Source organism: Belonocnema kinseyi, chromosome 3 (assembly GCF_010883055.1).
Source record: "Belonocnema kinseyi isolate 2016_QV_RU_SX_M_011 chromosome 3, B_treatae_v1, whole genome shotgun sequence".
Classification (NCBI taxonomy): domain Eukaryota; kingdom Metazoa; phylum Arthropoda; class Insecta; order Hymenoptera; family Cynipidae; genus Belonocnema; species Belonocnema kinseyi.
In genome coordinates, this window is record NC_046659.1 from 103,908,367 (window position 1) to 103,921,606 (window position 13,240).

The 13,240-nt window shown below is 30.7% G+C and overlaps 1 protein-coding gene across 3 annotated transcripts in view; it reads right to left on the bottom strand.

Annotated features, from left to right (window-relative positions):
• Window positions 1-12,723, bottom strand: part of LOC117170284 (apolipoprotein D-like) — a 15,226-nt gene extending 2,503 nt beyond the window's left edge. The window contains exons 1-2 of one of the 3 annotated variants that reach the window (XM_033356955.1): window positions 12,564-12,723; window positions 10,491-10,565 (exon numbers count right to left, since the gene is read on the bottom strand). In XM_033356955.1, coding sequence (XP_033212846.1) covers window positions 10,491-10,524 — 34 coding nt within the window. In that variant the 5' untranslated portion in view covers window positions 10,525-10,565; window positions 12,564-12,723. Of the gene's footprint in view, window positions 1-10,490; window positions 10,566-12,385; window positions 12,542-12,563 lie in introns of those variants that run through there. The other 2 variants (XM_033356956.1, XM_033356957.1) reach the window with 2 other exon arrangements.
• Window positions 12,724-13,240: the final 517 nt, after the last annotated feature.

Here is a 13,240-nt window from a genome sequence, read left to right on the forward strand (position 1 = left end):
AAATAAAAGCGATGAGAATGTGTTCGTTAAAGCCGAAAGAGCTTTAACAAAAGAGATTTCAAAATCACAAAATTACGCTTGTCGGTCCTTTGACCTTTGATTCCAAAAGGTCTGTGTACGAATGCGGAAAAAACCAAAAACCAAAAAAAAAACCAAACGCGGAGCACGATTGCTATCAGTCGCGTTCCGCAGGTGCGCTCCAATTCGGAATATATATTCCGTATAGCTCGCCAATATATTTATCTCGTGCTCCGCGCTCGATAATGTATTTACCTCGCGCTTCGCGCTCGATATTGTATTTATCTCGAGCAACGCGCTCGATCTTTCTGCAGAGAATTTTAAAACTAAAGATGAAAGTATCGACAACAGTAATTTGGCGATTGTGAATTCTCTTTTGTTAAAGCTCCTTTGGGTTAACAAACACATTCTCATCACGTATCTCGTGCTTCCCACTCGAGTTTATCCCTGAAATTTTATATCATTCCCATAAATTTATATCATTATAATTCGTAACTTGCATTGCGCATTCTTTCAAAAAGTTTGGTTTTTCAACGCTTTATTGCAACTTTTGTTGGTTTTTCATGAACTGAATTGGCTGATTTCAATGTTTTCTTTATGATTTAAACTTTACTTACACGGTCTACTGAGCCGCCTTACCATTTTTTAACTTCTAAATGATGTATATATGCAAACACACACACACACGCATATATATATTTTTGGAAAATGCATTATTATATTTGAGACTATTTTAAAGAATGTGAAAATGTTGCATGAAAAGATGTAACTTTTGGATTTTCCATTATTTTTATGCTGTCAAAATTTATTTTCTGATTTATCAAGAAAATTAACAAAGTTGTTATGATAATCTTCTAGGGCATTTAGAAATCACACTATTTCTTCTCTTGCCATTTTTTCATATCGTCCGTTAATTGGCTTAAAAGGTTCATTTTCGTGTGTTTTCTGGAATGTTTAAAATACTGTAACTCTTATAATTTTTAATTTTATGAAAAAGTCATCAGATAAATTGTTCGACTTTTTAAATACTATGAATAACCGTACAGAGAATTCTCGAATTTTGAAAAAATGGTATGAAAAATATTCAAAAGGCGCTCAGTTTTTGAATTTTTATCCACAATGGCTGGTTAACGAACTTAACCTTTAGTTTAGGACACTCAAAGAGTGTACTAGAGGCCAATCTAATAAAATTATTTTTTCAAAAGTTATTGTGCTGACAGACAGATAGGCATAAATACATATAGACAGACCGACAGACATACACATTCGTAACAACCTTTTTTCGGATTTAGGGGGTCTTAAAACGTGGAAATTTCACAAGAACCTTGGGTGGAGGGGGGGGGGGGGGGGGGGGGGGGGGGGGGGGCAGTTTGTTAAATTTTACATATGTCTGATACCTTCTCTGATGAGAATGTAAAAAATGTTTGTCTTATCATTTTTTTCCTATCTTGCATAGTTTGACCGCAAAATGCAATTTTTGATTTTTAATTAGCTATTAGATATTACTCATCGTGCTCATAGACAGACAGAGAGGCATAAGCACATATATAACGTCAGACACATGGACATACGGATAAACACATTCGTAAAAGCCTGCTTTTCGAATTCAGGGGGTCTCAAAACGTGGAACTTCCGACAAAACATAGGGAGGTCAAATATTATACAAATCTAATACCTTCTCTGATGAGAATGTAAAAATTATTTATTTGTCACGTATAATTATTTGATAGTTCTGTTTTTAGTTTAAATCATAAATATAGCACCAAGAATATTAAAAATTGCATTTTTTAAAACCCCACACATGAGACGAAAAGAAATTAAAGGACAAAAGTAGTGGCAAGAAATAGTCGGAGAGCCGAGGCCGTTTTTGGCGAGTTATTAGTTAATGATTCTGCCACTATTTTCCTGATTGTTGAGAATATACTGATTGCGATATGTGGCTTCTCCAGGGGTAGTCCTATTGTTCTGCCTATTGCACGGAACATTGTCTAATTGTCTCCACATTCAACGCAGAAAGATTCAGCCGTTACCCTATGACTTATTTTAATCATTTTTTTTACAACTTCGAATAAGTAATTAAACACCTTCTCCCCGGGACTACCCCTGGAGAAGCCACATTTGGTGATCAGTATATTCTCAACAATCAGAAAAATAGTGGCAGAATCGGTACCTAATAACTCGCCAAAACGGCTTCGGCTCTTAGACTAAAAGTGCCCACTCAGCAGGCACATTTTTACATTCTCATCAGGAGAAGGTATTAGATTTGTATAAAATTTGACCCCCCCCTCCCCGTTTTTTCGAACGTCAACGTTTTGAGACCCCTGAAAGCGAAAAACAGGTATTTACAAATGTGTCTGGCTGTCTATGTATGCGCCTATGTGTGTGCATGTTTTTCTGTATGACTGCAGATTTTTAGTTTGTTATCACGATAAATTTCTAAAGGAATGACAGATTGGATTGGCCTTTGGTATACTATTTAAGTGTCCCGAAATAAAGGTGAAGTTTGTTGACCAACCATTTTTGGTGCAAATTCAAAAAGTGAGCGTATTTTAAAAATTTTTGAGACCACTTTTTTCGAAATTCCAAAATTGTCTCTACAGATATTCATACTATTCAATCAGAAGAACAATTTATCCTAACGACTTTTTTCTATTAAAGCCGAATTTACCAGAGTTATAACATTTACATAATTTCAAAAAACACGAAAATCAACAGTTTAAGCCAAATAACGCACGATATGGAAAAAAGTCAAGAGAAGAAAAATGTTTCTTTTTTAATACCTTACAAGACTGTTCTAACAACTTTCGGAATTTTTTCGAAAAATCGAAAATTCAAGTTTTGACAGCATAAAAAAATAATGGAAAATCAAAAATTACATTTTCGGTGAAACTCTGCCAAATAGGTAAAAAGATGGCTAGACAAAAGCTCTGCATTTTAAAAATATCTAAGAATTTGATTCAAATCACTTTTTGATAGCATGCTTGTGTTGTTTTTTGATTTTGAAAAACGATTTTAACAATAAAATAATCAGCCCGCCGCGTGGGCACATTCTCATCACAACTAATGTTACATTTTCATCCTAATGAGAAGGTATTGGTTTTATGTAAAATTTTCCTTTGTCGGTTTTCATCAAATCTCCACGTTTTGAGACCCACTAAGTCAGAAAAAAGTATTTTTTCAAAGGTGTTTGTCTGTCTGTCTCTCTGTCTGTAGTCTGTAGTCTGTAGTCTGTATTCTGTAGGCACGATAACTTTAGAAAAATTGATGAGATTGGATTCTGTTTTGGCACACTTTTTTAAAACCTAAACAGAAAGAAAAAGTTCGTAAACCAGATATTTTGGATAAAAATTCAAAAAGTGAGCGTTAATCTTCAAAATATTTGTATCCACATTTTTCAAAGATTTGATGATTCTATAAACGGTTATTCATAGTACTCAGAAATTTAAACGATTTAATCTAATAACGTTCGTCTTTAAAAAGAAAATGATCAGAGTTAGAGCATTTTTAATATCCAAAAAAACAAAACAAAATGAACATTTCAGGCCAAAAAAACGCAATATATGAAAAAAAGTCAAGAAAAGAATAACTTTCATTTTAGAAAGCTCTACAACATAATCATTACAACTTTTTTGATTTCGTCGAAAAGTTGAAAATTAAAAATTTGATCGTACCAAAAAATTATGAAACCACATTTTTTCAAGATTTCAAAATTTTATGTACGTTTGTTCATATTACTCAGAAACTCACACAATTTATGCCTATGGCTTTTTTCTATAAAAAGAAAATTATCAGAGTTAGAGCATTTTCAAAATCAAAAAAAAAAAGAAAAACTAAAATGAAAATTTTAAGCAAAAAAACGTATGATATGAAATAAATTCAGGAGAAGAAAAACGTTCGTGTTTGAAAGCCCTACAAGACTATGATAAAAGCTTTCTCGATTTGGTCGAAAAGTTGAAAATTAAAAATTTGATCGTACCACAAAATTATGAAAGCACATTTTTTCAATATTTAAAAATTCTATGTACGTTTGTTCATATTACTCAGAAACTCAAACAATTTATTCTAATGACTTTTTTTATTTAAAAAATGATCAGAGTTACAGTATTTTCGAAATTCAAAAAAAACAAACTAAAATGAAATATTTAAGCCAAACAACGTGTGACATGAAGAAAGTCAAAATAAGAAAAACGTTCCGTTTTGAAAGCCCTACAAGACTTTGATAACAGACTTTTTAATTTGGTCGAAAAGTTGAAAATTACAAATTTGATTGTACCAAAAATAATGAAACATCCAAATATTCAATTTTTTGGTCAAACTATGCAAGAAACAAAAAAAATTAAAACAATTAAATTGCGCGCCTTGGAAAGCACTACAAGTTTATAATGAATCATTTTTCGATAGGACGCGTAGTTTTTGTTTTTAGCCGTAAAAAACAAAATTAAAAGTAAAAAAATGAAATTTTTTGGATTATCGACACAAGACACGAAAGTAATGAGACAAAACTTTTTCATCCAGAAAAGAGCTATACTTTTTGTTAGGATAAATAGTTTTTGCTTTATTCGCGAAAAATAACATTCAAAATACAAATATTGAATTTTTCTGGAAAAACGATACATGGTATGAACTAAATTTAACAGACAAAAGTTGTTTACTTAAAAAGATCCATAAATTTATTAATTATCATTTTTCGATAGGACGAGTAGACTTCCCGTGTAGAAATTTCGTCGTGGACCTAACCGGACCCAAGCCTGGAAAAACTAGGCCCTGGCTTGGTGATCAAACCTGGGTCAAGCTAGAATGAAACGCTAAATCTAAACAGGGCCTGGCTCGATCACCGCGCCTGGCCCAGGCTCTTAACCCTAGTTCAATATCGATTCCTAGCCATTTTATTATAAGACTGCGTTTCTGTATGGAACTAATTATGGAACCACTACCAGAAGAATCTGTGATATCCTCAACCTCATCGACAAGCGGATCTTCATTTACTCTTGGAAGGTTAGAATTGATAATATTATCCTTATTTAAAAAGGCATTTTAATTGCGGATTCATATAGTACCTCTCTAGGTTATGATTCTTTCTCGTCGTCTGCATCACTATTTACACATAAAATCATTTCGTAGTTTTAATCAAATACAGACATTATACATACTTTAATTTTTATATAATCAATATTTTTAACATTCTTCAATCGTTTTTTAATACATAAATAATCGTTTGCACCTGCAGAAATGTAATATACTTACAAGATCGTTATTTAGAGGTTAAAATTACGCTACCGTAATATTTACAAATAATTTCAAATTAATTTACATACTTTGGAAATCCACACATAAGTATGGAATAGTGGTTCATGATCGATGTCTCCTGACTCTACGAGTGCTTTTTGATATTTTAGGAATTTTGCGACTTTCTAAAATGACACCCTTGTTAGCAAACACAAAGTTGTGTAGAGGATATTAGATAATTACATAATAATCCAACGCCATCTACCATAAATTTTAGGAACTGTGCTACTACCTATCTAGCCGGGTTCGAGGTCGAGCCATTGAGATATACAAGCTAGAGCCAGGCCTGGGGCCCCTGGCCTGGCCCAAGCCTGTAACCGATGAGATACCGGGCGATTTCTGCACGGGTTTCTTTTAACCGTAAAAAATAAGATTCAACATTAAACAATTAAATTTTTAGAAAAAGGACAGAAAAGATGAAAGAGGACATAGGACCCTGTATATGTTCCTGTATTAGATCCTATGCAGAGGCGCACCCGAATAAAAATGCTTCGACTTGAATTCGACTTGAATTACCCCTAATCAAGACATGCTGAATTCAAAAAGGTCGACTTGAGCATGCTTCAGTTTTGAGACTGGGCCAGACTTCAACTTATGTCTTGGAGACAAGTTTGTATGTTTTGAAGACACACATTTATCTCTTGACTCGTATTCTTATGACTCCAACACGTGCGGTTTATAACTTCGAGCGTTTACATGCCCCAACATGCCGAAAATTTATTTCTTTTTACGTATTTCTATTGGCTTAGGAAATCCTTCTAGATAGTTACAATTTTTATTTGTTCGAAGAAAATTCTCAAGGGTTATACTCGTTCAGACTCACCGATTCTGCATTTTAAATTAAAAATAACTAATTTAATAATTACAAATTTTTCATTCATCAATTTTAAATTTACTTTTAGCCAAAAAAGGTTCGGTAATCTCAGTCAAGACAAGGCTCATCTTGAGTCAAGTAAACGTCGTCTTAGCGAAGACAAGGCTCGACTTGAGACAAGTAAACGCCGTTTTACCTCTTGTGCTCATAAAAGTAAGACGAAGGCCTATGTCTTGACCCAGTTTTGAGACGCAGCCAGACATCGATGTCTTGGAGACGAACTCAAGACTTAACCAAGTGGAAATCAAGTCGAAGCATTTTTACTTGGGCAGTACATTTTATTTAATCGTAGAAATCAAGATCAAAAAAGGAAAAATTATACAAACAATGAAATAAGAATTAGTATGATTCAAGTTTTATGCATATTATGAATTGTAATGATATACATTTATTGAAATGATGATTTTTCAGCGCAGCTTAGAATAAAATTTGAAGCAAAATAAGAAGCAAATATAAAAATAATCATGATTAATACAATTTTCTCTTAATTATTATTTTTTAATAAGCAATCCCAGGCAGAGTTACATAAAAAATGTACTATATTTAATATAAAAGTGTTGTGTATAATGTAGAAAAGTTGGCATGCTGGACAAAACCGAGTGCGAAGCACGAGATATGTGATGAGAATGTGTTCGTTAAACACGAAAGAGCTTTAACAAAAGAGAGTTTAAAATCACAAAATGACGAGAAATGCATTGACCAAGCGAGTACGATTGTTATCAGTCGCGTTCGATAGGTGCGCTCCAATTCTCGAGCAAAGCTCTTTTAACGAAAGAGAATTCACAATCACAAAATTTCAGTGGTGAATGTTTTGAGTCTTCATTCCGAAAGGTTTGCGCAAGAATATGTGAAAATATAAAGACCGAGCGCCGAGTTTATCATCGAGCGCGAAGCGCGAGATCCAACAATCGCGCGTCCTATCAAAAAGTGGTTGATAAAAAATTTGTAGCTCATTTTAAATTGCACAATTTTGCTGCATTAATCTTTTACCGTATTTTTCACAGTTTGACCGAAAAATGTAATTTTTGGATTTTTCATTATTTTGAATGCTGCCAAAATTTGAATTTTGTATTTTTCAAGAAAATTCAAACGGTGGTTATAATAATCTTATTGGGCACTCAAAAAGCAATATTTTTCTTTTCTTGACTTTTTTTCATATCGCGCGTTATTTGGCATAAAATCGTTATTTAAGTGTGTTTTTTAGAATTTTGTAAATGCTATAACTCTGGTAACTTTTATTTTTTTTTAAAGTCATTAGGATAAATTGTTCGTCTCTTAGGACTCTATGAATATCAGTACAGAAAATTTTTGAATTTGGTAAAAAGTAGTCTCAAAAATTTTCAAAATACGGTTACTTTTTAAATTTTCATATAAAATGGCTGGCTAATGATCATGACATTTATTTAAGGACTCTAAAAGAGTATACTCAAGGCCAATCCAATATGTCTATACTTTTGCAAGTCATCGTGCTGACAAACTAAAAATCGACATCTCCGCAGGCATGCACACGCAAACAAACACATGAACCGTATCTGCAATGGGTGCCAAGTAATGACTCTTTCAAGAACCCGGCTTTTTTTCAAGAAGAAGGCGAAAAATCCAATTTTGAGGTTTGTGTCTGTACTTTGGAACATGTTAATTCCATCAAAAAAAGTTCTAATTGATGTAGATGCAATTTTTATTAATTCTAAACAAATAGCAAAGACCCAGTCACAATAGTTCATAAGCTATGGCACCCAAAATTGACACCTTTTCACCTATTTTTCAAGGAAAATTACTCTTGTTGAAATTTTTCTATAGATCGAGAGTTCTGAATCTTAAGAAAAACAACATTTTTTCTAGTTTGAGCTGGTTTCAACCAAAAAAAATTTTCGAAACAACTCGTTTGGTACATATTTTAAAGAAAATTAGTAACAGGAAAAATGATAGAAGACCACATTTTTCGTGAAATAAAATGATAAAATATTATACCTCTTATTTTGTTCTTATTTTATGTTAATAAACAATACAATGTTTAAGCATTGATTAAATAATACGCTTCACACTATAAATTTTGTCTACGCTTCATTTATTTTCTTTGCTAAAATGGCAGAAATTATGCTATTGATGAACACACGATCTCCTAATAGTCATCGTACTCTCCTAATCTCTTAAGAGTAGTTTATCGGTAAATAAATTAGTCAATTATTTAATTAATTTTTTCATGAATTGCATAATTACGTAATTAATTATGTTACATGTTCTTTTATTATCAATGACTAACCACAATTGTTTTCTCTGCGATGATTAGATCAGCAATTTTTAGTTTTGTTAACACAAAATAATACAACATTATAAAACTAATTTATTCAATGCAATTTTTCATAAATAATAAATAAACAGTTAAAGACAGCTGTTTTTTTTGTATGCAATTTCAATCAAATATATTTTGCAAGTAATATTTACAAAGAAAATTAATAAAATATGCACAGAATTGTTCGAAATAGACTAAAATAGAAAAAATGGTGTTTTTTATGAGTCAACACTCATGATCTATGCAGACCAGAAAATTATATCTTTGTTTAAAATTTGGGAAAAAATTTCTGCCGTATAACTTTTTCTCTGGCGCCACTTACGTAGCTTTACCCAAAAGCAAAGTATTTTGAGAAGTCCGAACACAAGTAATTTGCCCTGAAAAATAGGTCAAAAGAGGTCATTTCTTTCTCTTTTTATTATTATTTTGTTGTTCTTGAAAAAACGGGTTCTCTATAACTCGGCTCCTATTAGCGACAGAAGCTTTATTTTCGTTGTAACTTTCTTACAATATACTTTAGTTTCATACTTATAAGTTCCGCCAGGTTCATTAACACGTGTTTCCCATAAAAAAGAGGTTTTTGTAAATTTTATTCAGAATCGTCATTATTAGGTGAATCGATTAAAATCTCAACATTTCTCTTAAAAATTATTTATAGGGTACGAGTAAATTATTACTTTCCACAGATAAACCTTTGAATTAAATTTTATAGGAACCTGAGAAACCCGTAAGTGAAAAATTCGGTTTTGTGAGGTTCGGACGCTAATTATGACGTTTTTGATGGGTATTTAATGTAAATTGTTTCTAATACGTAAAATATCTATTTCTGCTGATAATCAGATGTTTGCATACATTTTTTTAAATAGTTATTATTTTTTCAACAACTGGCTCTTGAAGTAGAGTTAGAAATTCGCGGTTTTTCCGATTTTTTCAACTTATTTTTAACTTTTTACTTAAAGCAATGCAATAATCAATTAAATTCAACAAAAAAAATTACATAACCAATTTCCTTATTAAAAACAATATTTTCTTCGAACAATGACAAAAAGTTGCAGTTTTTTATAAAATTTTCCCCACTTTTTGTCTACTTTTTAATTAGAAAAGGGCATTTGCAGTGTGGTAAAATTAAATGCAAGTTAATAAATATAATTTAAAAAAATGTATTATTGTTTACAAACATCTTCTCTTAAATAATTCTTAGGTGGAAACGTCATATATAATTCATATAACACAGATATTTTTCATTTGTTTGATACAGAGTTTTTATACAGACTTTATTTTTTGCGATTATATTTTTTTGAAATAAATCACGTATCTGAAATATCCTTTGAATTTTCTATATAGATCATATTAAATTTAAAAAAAATTTTTAAGATTATATATATATATATAATAATATTTATAATTTGTTCCTATCTGCAACTTCAAAGAAAAGCCTAAAATTTTGGATAAATTTGAAATTTAAAAAGTTAAAAAAAAGTTAAAACAAGCTAAACATTTGAAAAATAACCACCACTTCCTGATTATATTCCATGGGAAAATTTCTATATAAACAGTAATATATTTCTTAAAAAATTTTTTTCGTGAATTTGATTTAATTATCAAATCAGTCTAATTAAAAAGTGAACAATAAGTGGAAAATTCTAGAAAAAGTGAGCTCAGCAATAAGAAATTTAAAAAAATTATTGGATCATTCAATTCCTAATAAAATATAACACCTTATGAGTTATAAACAATATCTATTCACAAAATAGTTGAAAAATCATAATTAAGTCCAAAAACTTGAAAAAATCCATTTTTCTCTTAAGGTGTTTTTTCATGGACACTAAAAAATATACTCATTGGGGTTGATGTATAGAAATTAATTACTTATTTTAATTCTATAACTGATTGTGAAGAGAAATGTTGAGTTACAACTTGATTCAACTAATATTGACGATACTAAGTAAAATATACCTTAATAAATAGTCCGAATTAAATTGATATTTTTTGCTAAGGAATTAGTTGTTTGTTACTAACCAATAAAAATATCTTGACTAACAGAATCAGTCATTTTTTACTATTATGCAGTGGCCTACTTTTCGTTAATCCAAACTGTAAAATTTAAACAAACATGTTTAAACAATTTTTAATCAGAGATGCCATAAAGTTTCTTATGCATAAGGAAAAAAATTATAAAATAAGAATGAACTTACCTTAACGCTCTAGCATATGCTTATTCAAAGCAAATCATTTTCAAAAAGTTTGATAAGTAAATGCAATTTTCTATTAATAATTAGGAAAGTAGACAACAGAAAATAATGCTGAAACTCGAAAACAGAACTTTGTAAAAAAAGTGCCGTTTTAGGAATCTTATTATGCATAGTTAATTAATAGCTCATACTGATCCATTATAATTTCAATATTAAAAAAAAGACTATTTTCCCTAACTTTTCTCAAACAATTACAAGTCGATTTTTTTAACTTGGAAACAGGTTACGTAATGTTTTCAACCGTTTCACAATCTGACCTCTTCTTACTGTTTCAATAGAGTTAATAGTGTTTCACATATTATAAATTTTGAAAATTAATAATGATGTACAGTCCTAGGCCAATTTATTTATTTGTATCAAGCAATTAGCAGCTTTTAGAAGCGTTATCAATTTTATTATTTAATAAAAAAAATAAAAATTTGCCCTAAAAGATGATCTTTTTGGTTGCCAATTCAACTTTTTAAAATAATAATTTGTGTTTTTGGTTTCAAAATTCAGATTTTTTCGTAGATCATTACCCTTTTTTTCAATTCACATTTTTTTACCTTTCTTTACCTGCTTTAGTCGAATTTTGATTTTTCCTGTACAAAAATACAACTGTTTAGTTAAAAATGTAACAATCTTGTTAAAAATTCATACATTTCGGTTAAAAATTTTACTATTTAGAAAAAATTAACTTAATGTTTACAATTATTTTCAGATAATTATTTAACTGTTTGGTAAAGAATCTACCTATTTTTTCAAAAATCCATCCTTCTGTTGGAATAAAATTAATCTTTTTGGATTGTTGGATGAAAATGCATCAGTTTTGTGGAGACTACACTCTTTCCTGAAATGTCTTTTTTTTCCATTAAATTTTTGTAGAGAAGATTCGTCTTTTGGCATGAAGGTTCGACAAATTTCTGATTAATAATTTTCTGATACGAAGCGTATTAATTTTTTTTATTGAAAAAATACCTTTTAAAATAAAAAATTGAATTTGTTAAAAAATTAAAATGATTGGATGAAAATATTTCGTTGAAACTTGATTTTTTGTTACGGAAGAATCATTTTAGTTGAAATTTCTCTTTTTGGTAGATGAATTGTCTGGACGGTTTAAAATGTATCATTTTCAGATTTAATTTGTGTCAGCTCAAATTTCATTGGTCTCCCAATGAGCATTTGAAACAATTTGCGAGTCTTAAATGTATTCCTCTGAACGTATGTGCACATCTGGACATATAGGGGAAAGTATCATTTAGAGACTAAATTTTGGCTCAATGCCGGGATTTGTTGAGTGCTGAACCGCGCTGTCAGCCACCTGAACACCTGTCAAAGTAACTATTTGCATTGCGATATTAGACTAAATAATTGTTAATAAGGAAACTAATTTCAATAGTATTCGCCTAATTTTTAACTTTCTTTCACTTTGCAGTGGGTACTAGTCACTTAGAATAAAATGATAACTTTGTATTCCAATTTCCAAATGTTAAGTTACTTTTGGCCGTCGATATTTAAACTAAAGCCGGGATGTGTAGAAAAAGTCATGACCGTCTACATATACAATTAGGTATTTTCACTTCAACCACCAGCTAACTTCACTTTCTTGAATACAAATAGTCACAAATTGTCACTGGCAAATGGGACGAAATTGAAAATTATGTAATTATTATTGTAAATTACCTGCTAATCAACATCTATTTCACCCAAATAACGCCCGACAAAATCATCTTGACAGGTGACTGACAGTTTGTAGAAGACACTTCACGTTGCTCTGGATGAGAAAAAACAGTGTCTAAATGATGCTTGTCCCCTAGATTATCCGAATGAACCAGTGTGGCTCAAATTTGTTGCAACTCACTTGAACACCGATTTCGGTGTACAATGGAGGATCGGCGATTTTCAGTGCTTTTGGGAATATTCTTCTGTCACTAGCTGCTTTTGAACAGAAACTGAAAAAATGTGTCTTATAAAGTTCTAAACCAATAAAAATGATACAAAAAACTTTGATATCGTTAAAATAGATTTGAAAATTTTTCCTATTATTTATACACTTTTTAGCAATGCAGCAGTTTTATTGCACATTAAGTTTTATTGCAACAATTATAAGAATTTCATGGCAGAACTTTTAAAAATAATCAAACTCACGACTGGCAGAGAGATTGGGAATTTTTTAAATAAAAAATTCATATTTTTTTTTGCGCACATATTTTCAGGAAGTAAACTATTTTATTGTGTATTAAAATTTTATAGAAAAAAATGAAGCATTCCATTACAGCAAGTTAAAAAATTATCAAGCTCACGACTTGGAGAGAGATTGCGAATTTTTTAAAAATTAATTCCTACATTTTTGGTACCTCTGAAATATATATATATATATATGTTTTCGGAAACTTTTTATTCACGCCCCAATAGATTTTAGAGCAAAATTCTCAGCAGGAAAAGTTGACTAGAGGGAATTCTGAGAAAGTTACAACAAAAAGGAGCCTTGTATCTCCAATGGGGGCCGAGTTATGACTCTTTAAAAAACCGGATTTT